At 56.9% G+C, this 10976-nt stretch overlaps 4 protein-coding genes across 4 annotated transcripts; 3 read left to right on the forward strand and 1 right to left on the reverse strand.

The window, feature by feature from the left end:
- Positions 1–237: 237 nt before the first annotated feature.
- Positions 238–465, reverse strand: ENH_00004560 (hypothetical protein; the record flags this gene model as incomplete). Its single annotated transcript, XM_013578417.1, has 1 exon — positions 238–465. One exon carries the CDS (start codon positions 463–465, stop codon positions 238–240), a length of 228 nt encoding a protein of 75 aa, XP_013433871.1.
- Positions 466–1625: 1160 nt separating this feature from the next.
- On the forward strand, positions 1626–4463 carry ENH_00004570 (hypothetical protein, conserved; the record flags this gene model as incomplete). Its single annotated transcript, XM_013578418.1, has 1 exon — positions 1626–4463. One exon carries the CDS (start codon positions 1626–1628, stop codon positions 4461–4463), a length of 2838 nt encoding a protein of 945 aa, XP_013433872.1.
- Positions 4464–4645: 182 nt separating this feature from the next.
- ENH_00004580 (hypothetical protein) lies at positions 4646–4849 on the forward strand (the record flags this gene model as incomplete). Its single annotated transcript, XM_013578419.1, has 1 exon — positions 4646–4849. A coding segment is annotated over one exon (204 nt), but the record flags the coding sequence as incomplete, so codon positions are not given.
- Positions 4850–9368: 4519 nt separating this feature from the next.
- Positions 9369–10405, forward strand: ENH_00004590 (hypothetical protein, conserved; the record flags this gene model as incomplete). Its single annotated transcript, XM_013578420.1, has 2 exons — positions 9369–9935; positions 10385–10405. 2 exons carry the CDS (start codon positions 9369–9371, stop codon positions 10403–10405), a joined length of 588 nt encoding a protein of 195 aa, XP_013433874.1.
- Between the last annotated feature and the right edge of the window lie 571 nt (positions 10406–10976).

A 10976-nucleotide genomic window follows, 5' to 3' on the forward strand; every position in this document is an offset into this window, starting at 1 on the left:
GGGGGAGGGGGGCGGGGGGAAGCAGCGGCGGTGAAGCAGCGATGCGGCAGCGGTGGAAAGCAATGCAGCAGCAGCGCAGCAGCAGCAGCACAGCAGCAGCGCAGCAGCAGCAGCACAGCAGCAGCAGAGTATATGGGTGTCAGGGAGAGGGAGCTTATTATCGGGGCTGCAAAGGGGGCTAGAACGAGGCTCGAATGACGGGCTAGAACCCAGGGTTTGGGGTTTAGGGTTTAGGGTTTAGGGTTTAGGGTTTGCACCTGCACAGACGGCGCAGTAGGTGGAGTTGTTGAGGAGCTGGACGCAGTACAAGTCCCACATGGAGGGAAAGGCAAAAGCAGCAGCAGCAACAGTGAAGAGAAACATGTGGAGACAAATCAGCAGCAAAATCCACCAGCGCACGGGGTTGTGAATGAGGGGGGCGGGGCCCCCCCCTGGCTGCTTCTTGAAGAGGTACCGCAGCATCATTTTCGCTGCTGCTGCTGCTGCTGCTGCTGCTGCTGCTGCTGCTGCTGCGCTGCTGCTGCTGGCGGTGGCGTTTGCGGCGGATCCGGCTGAGGCCTGGACGCCGGCTGTGGATCCTGAGAGGCCCTTGAAGTCTATAAAAGGCTGCTTCACTTCATGCTGGCCCTGCTGCCGCCGCTGCTGCTGCTGCTGCTGCTGCTGCTGCAGCTGTTGCTGCTGCTGCCGCCGCAGTCGCTGCCGTGGCTCGGCCTACCCTGTTGCATCTAGGGTCAGCTTCTCAAGCCCACAGGAAAATGCTTTCATCTGCGGGTGAGAAGGCCAGAGAAGGACAAGACGAAGACTACTCAGCTGCTGCAGCTGCTGCTGCTGCTGCTGCTGCTGCGGCAGTCGGGCGCGGCCTTCGTGGCTACTCGTCACAGCTACACTGCAAAGAATAAGCCCACAGATACACACAATATTATCATTCAGTGTAGAAGATGAGCCACTGAGCTTTTCTGCTGCTGCTGCTGCTGCTGCTGCGGGTCTCCCGTGCGGGCCACTCTCACAGCGGCAGGGTCCTGGGCTTGCTGGATGATCTCGCGGGGAGTTGTTATCAGCGTTTAACATTTAGAACTTGTGGTTTTGTTTGTCATGTTTGAGAACGAGCTGCTGCTGCTGCTGTTGCTGCTGCTGCTGCAGCTTCAAGGTGCCCAGCAGCACCTCGCTGACCACTCCTCTGTCTGGCCACTGGTTGTCTCTTAGCCTCTCTCTCCGGGTCAAATGGCTGTTCACTTGGCCTCACTCGCTGCTCAAACCCTAAACCCTAAACCCTAAACCCTCCTGCGTCGCTGCAGGGGCTCTTCCACCGCGCGATTCGACAGACACGGCCGTTGCCGCCGCTGCTCTGCTGCTGCTGCTGCCGCAGCAGAGCAGCAGCAGCAGCAGCTTTTTTACATCCCCCCTGACTGCCATGGCGCGCAAGCGACAGGAAGAGGCTTAAAGGGGCTCTTAGGCTTCGGGGGCCCCCCAGGCAGCAGCAGCAGCAGCAGCACGGCTGCTGCAGGCGTCGATAGGAGCCTTCAGCAGCAGCAACAAGCGCCGCTGCAGCAGCCGTTGCTGCGGCCGCAGCTGCTGCAGCTTCTGCAGCAACCCCAAGGGCAGCAGCAGACGCAACAGGCCCAGCAATGGCTTGCCTCTCCCAAGACCTGCAGCAGCAGCAGTGGCTGCCGCTGCCAGCCCCCATAGAAGACAGAAGAGGGGCAGTACCCTGTTTTCAGTACCACTCCCACACTGTGGGGGCCCTGGGGCCCCCCGAGGGCCCCTCAGGTGCCCTGGGCGAGGCTGGGGGGCCCCTGGGGGCCCCCCCGGCTCAGCTGCTGCAGCAGCAGCCGCAGCAGCCGATCCTCGAGCCTGCGGGCCGGATGACCCAGCAGCAGCAGCAGCCGCAGCCCGTGATGCTGCAGCAGCAGCAACGCCACCAGCAGTTCGTGCTGCCGCAGCTGCAGCACGTGCAGCAGCAGCGCCACGTGCATCCGCAGCCGCGCATGCAGCAGCAGCAGCAGCAGCAAATCATGCCGCAGCAGCCGCTAGCACTGCCCGCTGTTCAGCAGCACCAAACAGTCCCGCACGTCCCGCTGCAGCAGCACGGCTACATGCAGCCGCCGCAGCAGCAGCAGCTGCCGCAGCAGGTGCAGCAGCAGGTGCAGCAGCAGGTGCAGCAGCAGATGCAGCAGCAGATGCAGCAGCAGATGCAGACCATCCCTCTGTTGGCGCCGCCCCACCACCTGCTGCAGCAGCACCAGCAGCACCCGCCCCACCTTAGCCACTTTCCTCGGCAGCAGCAGCAGCAGCAGCAGCAGCAGCAGCAGCAGGCCCCCAGCCGGTCTGCTGCTGGCAGCATGCAAGGGCTGCTGGTTGCTGCTGCTGCAGAGCCCCCTGCACAGGGGCCCCCCAGCCATGTGGGGGCACCTGCCCATTCAGTAGTAGATAGGGGGGCCCCCGGTGACCCGGGGGCCCCGGGGGCCCCAGGGGCCCCGGGGGCTTCAGGGGCCCCGGGGGCCCCTGGGGCCCCGGGGGCCCCTGGCGCCCCGGGGGCCCCTGGGGCCCCGGGGGCCCCTGGGGCCTCGAGGGCCCCCGGGAGCTGTGGGGCCCGGGGGGCCCCCGGGGGCCCCAGGGGCCCCGGCACAACGGGGGCCCCCACAGATCGAAAGCGCAAAGCGGCATGGAAGTCCCCAGCCCCCAGGTGGAAGTCCTCAGCTGCTGGGGAATCTTTGCTGCTGCCCCAGCAGGTGCAGCAGCAAACTGGCCTGCAGCAGCAGCAGCAGCAGCAGCGGCTGCTGTTGCAGCAGCAACAGCAGCAGCAGCAGCAGCATCTGCAGCAGCCACGGCAGCAGCTGCTGCATGATATGCCTCCCTCTCTAAACGGTGCCCAGCCGCTGCTGCAGCACGCGGCCCAGACTCAGCCGCAGCAGCAGCAGCAGCAGCAGCTTCACCAGCAGCAGCTGGACTTGCCTCAACAGCAGTTCCAGCAGTCGCTTTCGGTGCAGCAGCAGCAGCAGAACATGCAGCAGCAGCGGGAGCAGCAGCATATGTTACCGCCGCAACAGAGGCCACAGAGTCTTGCAGTGCAGCAGCGGCAGCAGCAACTTCCACCGCTGCAGCAGCACCAGCTGCAGCAACAGCTGGTGCTCCCGCTGCAGCAAACGCGACACCCCAACGGAATAGCTCCGCCGCAGCAGCAGCAGCAGCAGCAGCAGCAGCAGCAGCAGCGGTCGTTGGGTCAAGCAGAGTCTCCCTTGCACCGCAGGGGCCAGCAGCAGCTGGAGGTGGGGCGTCAGCTTTCAGCGTCTTATCGTGCTGCTGCTGCTGCTGCTGCTTCTGCTGCTGCTGCTCCTCAAGCTGGCCTGAGTGGCGACATGCAGAAGCGGGCGCAGCAGCTGCAGCAGCTGCAGCAGCTGCAGCAGCTGCAGCAGGCTGCTGTGCTGCTGCAGCAGCAAGAAATGGACCTCTCGCTGCGGGAACTCGAATCTGTGTACTTGCCGCTGCTCTGGAGCGACGGCGCTGCAGCAGAGAGGGGCAGCAGCTGCTGCGCTGCCAGCAGCAGCAGCAGCAACAGCAGCAGCAGCAGCAGCAGCAGCAAGAACAGCATCTCAATGGGCACTGTGCCTTTAGATAAGTTGTTAGTTTTTAAAAGAGAAAGAGGAAAGACTTTCAGCGCTATGGGGGAAGGCCAGTGGGCCCCCTGGCCTGTGGGGCATGAGGACTCTCGGTGTTTGCTGCTGCAGCAGCAGCTGCAGCAGCTGCAGCTGCTGCCTGCATCTCAGTGGGACCCGCTGCAGCAGCAGCAGCAGCTGCAGCAGCTGCTGACTCTCTGGTGCAGCAGCCACACGGAACCCTCGGGGGGCCCCAGGGGGCCCCTCCAGTTAGAAGCCAAAGCAGCAAGTATTCTTAAACTCCCAGCCCCCAGCTGCTTCTCTTTGCAGCCCCAAAATGGAATGGTACCTTTTGTTTGGAGGCCCTTGGGGGCCCCCCAAGGGGCCCCCACAGGGGCCCCCCAAGGGGCCCCCCAAGGGGCCCCTGCAGGGCTTTCAGCAGGGGCCCCCGCGGGGGGCCCCCCTAGGGCCCTTCACACACCAGCCGAAGGCTACGGCGCTGATGTGTGCGGCCAAACGGGCCAGCAGCTGCAGCAGCCGCAAGAGCTGCAGCAGCAGCAGCAGCAGCGGGACCCGCAGCAGCATGAAAGGGGAGAGATCCGGCGGCAGCAGCAGCAGAGGCAGCCGCGGAAGATACAGAGGAAGCTCTCTGGGTTGCAGCAGCAGGAGCTGCAGCAGCACACACAGCAAGACCACGCGCTGCAGCAGCAGCAGGAGCTGCACCAACAGGAGCAGCAGCTGCAGCAGCAAGTGCGGCAGCAGCTGCAGCAGCAGCAGCACTATGCCGTGGGTTGTGGGGCCCCTTCCGCTTCTCTTGCAGGGATTTCAGGGGCTGCAGCTGCCACTTGTTGCGGCCCGCTTCAAGTATGAATTGTTCTTTCTGTTTGGAGCAGCAGCAGCAGCAGCAGCAGCAGCAGCAGCAGTAGTAGTAGTAGTAGTAGTAGCGGCCTTCGTGCGATTTGCCCCTGCAGCAGCAGCAGCAGCAGCAGCAGCAGGAGAGCATCGCAGGGGCAGAACTAAAGCAAGCGTTTGTTGACTGCGAGGGAGACCGAATGCAGCAGCTGCTGCTGCGCCTAAGCAGCAGTTGCTGCTGCTGCTGCGTCACCGACTCTTTACATTTGGCAAGTGCAGCAGCTGCTGCGCCGCAGCTGCATTCACCGGAAGCAAGGCAGCAGCAGCTGCTGGGGTGGGTGCAGCAGCAGCTGCTTCGTCGACGCAGCAGCCGCTGCAGCAACTGGTGCAGCAGCAGCTGCTGAAGTGGGCAGCTGCAGCGGCTGCTGCGGTGGATGCGGTAGGGCTACTGGTGTGAGTGCTGCGCGTGCTGCTGCAGCAGCAACAGCAGCAGCAGCAGCAGCTGCTGCTGCTGCTGCGCTGTACGTACAAGCGGCCACAAACGGGTGTGAAGCGCCGTTCACCTCCAGGTGCCCTTGCAGGGGCCCCTAGGGGGCCCCTAGGTAAGGGGGGCCCCCAGGTTAGGGGGGCCCCCTGGTGGGGGGGCCCCCAGGTTGGGGGCCCCCCGATTTACTAGGTTTGGGGCTGCATGCAAATTGGCCAGTGCGACTTTGCGCAAGTGGCTGTGCGCCACGAGCTGTCTAGACACCCGAAATTTGAGGCGTTTTTGAATTGTTGTTGTCAATCCAAAGAAACTGAACAGCTGCTGCTGCAGCCGCAGCTTTGCGGTTGCTGCTGCAGCTGCTGCAGCACGAGCTGCCGCTGCAGCCCCAGCTTTGTGGTTTTGTTGCAGCTGCTGTGACTGCAGCTGCTTCTGCTGCCCCAGCTTTGTCGTTCGTGCTGCAGCTGCTGCAGCTGCTGCAGCTGCTGCAGCTGCTGCAGCTAGGGCTGCTCTTGCAGCCGCACTTTTGTCGTTCGTGCTGCAACTGCTGCAGGTAGAGCTGCTGCTGGTCGCGTAGCTTTGTCGTTCGTGCTGCAGCTGCTGCAGCTGCTGCAGCTAGCAGCTGCTGCAGCTAGGGCTGCCTTCGCAGCCGCACTTTTGTCGTTCCTGCTGCAGCTGCTGCTGCGCTGCAGCAAGGAGCAGCACTGCCGCCGGAAGAACCCCACAGATTTGTAAAGCTTGCCTGCCGTACTTGAATTGTGACGAGACCTCACTGCTGGCAGTAGCCACAGCAGCAGCAGCAGCAGCAGCAGCAGCAGCAACAGCAGCAGCACAGTTTCTCACTGTCTTCCCGCGAGTAGCAGCAAATATTAGCTTCCAGAAGAAATAGTGGGGGTTTATACGTGCTGTTGGCCACAAGGCAGCAGCAGCAGACTGCCTATGCGCAGCTGTCAAGGCCCCCAGTGGCTCTGCGGCTTGCTGCAGCAGCAGCAGCAAGCAGCAGCAAGCGGCGGCAAGCTCTTGCTGCTGCAGCAGCAAGCAGGGGGAGGATCGGCCCCTTGCTGCTGCTGCTGCAGCAAGCGACAAGGCTCGCTGCTGCTGCAGCAGACTGAAGAAGCTAGAAGGCACATCCTCCCATGAAGCAGCAAATCAGCAGCACATCTCTTGGCCATTCCACTTGCTGCTGCTGCTGCTGCTGCTGCTGCTGCTGCCTGCTGCCCACGGGGGCACAGCGACCTACTTCTTTTGTCTAACTTGCATGCATGCAGCATACCTTATTGGACAACTAAGGTATGTATATATTTATATTTAAATGTATATTTTATATTTAAATCCATATATAAATATATATATATATATATTCATTTCATCATATATATATATATAGAATAGCGCATATATGTAATATAATGCAAATATATGAAACTGTACAAATATATTTATACTACTTAGATGTATACGTAGATTTTGTATATAAATATGTATATATATATTCCGATATGTTTATATTATAGATAGATATATATATATAAATATATATATATATATTTGTATATATATATATATATAATATATAAATTCTAATATATTTATATTATAGATATGTGTGTACGTAGCTTTTGTGTCTTCGGCATATTTGTGGCCACTTCATAGTGCGTTGCATTGCATGCATGTGCTGCCACTCATCTGTAAATATGAAAAATAGATATTTGGAAATATGAATATGAATATAAATATAAATATAAATATAAATATAAATATAAATATAAATATAAATATAAATATAAATATAAATATAAATATAAGTAGAAATATAAATATAAACAAATATAAATATGAATATAAATAGAATAAGTAGGGCTTTATATGAGCATGTATCTTTTAGAGAAGTATCATTTTCCAAAGCGGCCGAGGCCACCGTGACACTGTAGCCCAAAGCTGCTGCTGCTGCTGCTGCTGCTGCTGCTGCTGCTGCCTGTCCTTGTGGGACGGGCTGCAGCAGATGAGAGGTGTTCTCTGTGGGCCTCCGCGGGGGCCCCAGCGACGCCAGCAGCAGCAGCAGCAGCAGCAGCAGCAGAAGCAGCAGCAACAGCAGCAGCAGCAGGAGGCTATCCACAGAGCAGCAGCGGAGGCTGCTGGGGCCACAAATGCGCAGCTGGCGCCGGCCAAACTCTCCCTTAAGAATTAACAGTTTTGCTTCTTGCTGCTGCCTTTTTTATTTCTTTTAAAAGCCACTTGAGGCTTTTTTTTGGAGTTTGTTGCTGCTGCCTTTTTGCTTTTTTCTAAAGACCATTTGAGGCTTCACTTTTAGCCCTTGCTGCAGCACACAGCACGGCTAGCGCGCCAGCAGCAGCTGCGTCCTCCTAAATTTGCAGCAGCAGCAGCAGCAGCAGGCACCCCTCTTTAATCTGCAGCAGCAGCAGCAGCAGCAGTAGCAGCAGCAGTAGCAGCACACGCTTGCCGGCACGCTGCTGCAGCAGCAGACTGCAGCGGATTCAGACAAGTTTTAGACTCAAAGAAACTTGCTGCAGCAGTTTTGCTGCTTCGTCTGAGAAGCAGCAAAACAGCTGCAGCAAGTGCAGCAAAAGCTGCTGCTGGGTGCAGCAGACTCTGCAGCAGACTCTAAAGAAAGGACTTTTAATTATTGGCAAAGAGCGCCTCTTTGTGTGCTTTTTGTCTAATGTAAATGCTTGTTTATTAGCACTCCAGCTGCAAATTATATATATATGTACATATATCTACACATATATATATACATATATATATATATACATATATACATATATATATTATTTATATATTTATGTATATGTACATGCATCTATATGTATACATATGTATGTGTGAGCATATATGTATATATATATATATCCATATATATATATATATATGTATATGCATATATATATACAATATATATATATATATATATATATATATAGATGTATATATCTACACATATATATATATGTCTATATATATTATGTATGCATTTATGTGCACAAATGGACATTTATGCATATAAGTAAATGTGCTTGGGGCAGCGAGATATGCATGCATGCACTAGCCATATATGTATACATCTCTTGGCCAGACAAATGTGCACAAAAGGGTTCTATTTTTGTACCATTTGTCTTTGTCTAATTCCCTTTTTTTGGCGAAGTTTTCCCAAGGGGCCCCTCAAAGAAAGCCAGCTGCTGCAGCACTTGTGCGTGGGGGGGCCCCCGGGTCTGCTTCGGGGGGCCCTAAAAAGGCACAAATACCCAAAGGCAAGACTATGGGGGCCCCCAGGGGGCCCCTGGGGGGCCCCCCAAGTCTGCGCCTAGCAGGGCCTGGGTAGCAGGCAGCCCCGGGGAAGTCAGCCTTGAGGAGCCTTGCAGCGGCAGCAGCAGCAGCAGCAGCTGCTGCTGCTGCAGCTGCTGCTGCAGCTTGGCCCTGTGCGGAGCTGGGCTCGACGCCGTGGCCTTGAGGCTAGACACGCTGCTGCAGCAAGGAGGCGAAAAGCGCGCCTTCCGGGGCCCTGCCTGGCTCCAACTAGTGCTGGATTCTTCATTAAATAGGAAGAATCTGATTAAAATATAAATTAAAGGAATTAAATTAATTGTAATATGCAAACAGACACTCCACTGGGCTGCGCTGAGAGCTGCTGCTGCCCGCCGCCCCGTGGGCACCGCAGCAGTCGGCGCCCCACGCAGCTGCAGCAAACCCAGAAAGCAGCAGGAAATGAGACATTGTTTTAGACTTGTTTGTGTCTTGAAGGACACAATTTAACATTATTAACAAGAACATAAGGCCAATTGGTGGAATCCGCGGCGATCTCAGCGGATGATCTAAGCTTCCGCAGCAGCAGCAGCAGCAGCAGCAGCAACAGCAACGGCAACTGCAGCAGCAGCACGCGCGGGAAAGGGAGTCCGCGGGCGACGACCCCAACGGGAATCAAAAAGAAGGAAGTTTCGTTTTATTTTAAGAGAATCTCTTGTCTCTTGCTGCGTCGCCGAGTGCCTCGAAGCAGCAACGGCAGCAACAGCAGCAGCAGCAGCAGCAGCAGCAGCAGCAGCAGTTCTGACTGAGTTCTTCAGCCCCGTACACGTGGCCATTGACTCCCATTCCTACTGCTGGTTTCATCGGAGAGTCTTCGAAGCGGCAGTAGCTTGAGAGTAGCGGCAGCAGCGGGCAGCAACAGCAGCAGCAGCAGCAGCAGCAGCAGCAGCAAGTTGCTGCGCCAAGCCCTTCTTTGCTTTCCTCTGCACGGCCGCCCCACCCTTAAAGAAAGGATCCTGAGGCTTGCTGCTGGTGTCTAGTTCTGTGTATGCTGCTCGAGCACAGTTGAAGCAAGAGCAGCAGCAGCAGCAGCAGCAGCAGCAGCAACAGCACAGGCGAAACGCCCGCTGCAGCACGAAAGAGCAGCTCCTCTGCTGCTGCAGCAAAAGGGGCACTGACGCATGGAGGGCGCTGCTGCTGTGGGCATGGGGGGCCCCTTCCCCCACCTTTCGGGTGCTGCTGAGGCCCCTGCTTTGTTCTACAGGCAGCGCAGCACGGAGGCTGCTGCTGCTGCTGCTGCTGCTGCTGACTCGCCGCGGCACCTGCAGCAGCAGGACAGCGAGGGCCGCAGGGCGTCGCCCCCGCCGCAGCAGCACCTGCAGCAGCAGCAGCAGCAGCAGCAGCAGCAGCAGCAGCGCGCTCCGCCCCCGCAGCACGGCCGCGAAGAAGCCGGCGCCTCGGCCCCCCCCTCCCAGATGAACATAAACCACCGGCCGCAGCAGCAGCAGCAGCAGCCAGAGCTGCAGCAGCAGCAGCAGCAGCAGCAGCAGCAGCAGCAGCAGCAGCAGCAAGGGGCCCGCAGGGGGCCCCCCAGCGAGGAGGAGCGGCTGCGAGTGCGGGAGAAGTACCGGCAGCGGCTGATGGAAAGAAAGTTGGAAATTTATCAAAGAGCTCTTGAAGAAGTTATTGAAAGGGAGAAGCAAAATGCGCAAACCAAACTCCTCTTCAAGCTCCACCTCCCCACCAGGGTCAGCTGCTGCTGCTGCTGCTGCTGCTGCTGCTGCTGCTGCTGATGGGGTGCTGCTGCTGCTGCTGATGGGGTGCTGCTGCTGCTGCTGCTGCTGTTGGGGTGCTTTTGCTGCTGCTGCTGATGGGGTGCTGTTGCTGCTGCTGCTGCTGCTGCCTCCAGTGTGGCGGGGAAGCGGGCGCGCTGACGGTGAGACGCGGGCCTGGCTGCCTGACGCACAGCAGCAGCAGCAACAGCAGCAGCAGCAGCAGCAGCAGCAGCAGCAACACGTCAGATGTGCTGCAGAGGGCCTCAGCTGCCCTTGCTGCTGCTGCTGCAGCTGCTGCTGCTGCTGCTGCTGCCCCCAGTAGTGCCTGCAGATTTGAAGGCTGCGTTGCTGTGTGTGCGTGTGCTGCGGTGTACGTACACCTCAGATGTGTGTGCGTGTGCTGCGGTGTACGTACACCTCAGAGTGTCTGCAGAATGTTTTAATTTGCATTTCTGGGGAATTAAATAAAATGAAATTCAGAATTAGAAATATAAATAAAACTATTTTAAAAATGTCTTCATCAATATATTTATTTATATTTATAAAATATACATTCCTTACTATTCATGCCCAACGCATGCAAATGCATGCGCTGCTGCGCGTATTCGCATTTGCTTATATTTTATTTTTATTATTTATTTATTTATTTATTTATTTATTTATTTATTTATTTATTTATTTATTTATTTTCCACTGTGGCCCTTTTCGATACATGTCGAGAGCCTTGCTGCTGCTCTGCAGCAGCAAGCGTGCACCTGCTGCTGCTGCTGCTGCTGCTGCTGCTGCTGCAGTTCGGCGAAGACGTCTTCATTGTGGGCAGCGACGCCTCGCTGGGCTGCTGGGCTGTTGAGAGAGCAGCGCCGCTGCAGTGGAGAGAAGGCAACGTGTGGACTGCGGCGCTCACGCTGCCCAACGGTCTGCTGCTGCTGTTGCTGCTGCTGCTGCTGCTGCTGCTGCTGCTGCTGCTGCTGCTGCTGCTGCTGCTGCTGCTGCTGCTGCTGCTGCTGCTGCTGC

Source organism: Eimeria necatrix, genomic scaffold, assembly GCF_000499385.1.
Source record: "Eimeria necatrix Houghton genomic scaffold, Enh_scaff1131, whole genome shotgun sequence".
Lineage (NCBI taxonomy): Eukaryota > Apicomplexa > Conoidasida > Eucoccidiorida > Eimeriidae > Eimeria > Eimeria necatrix.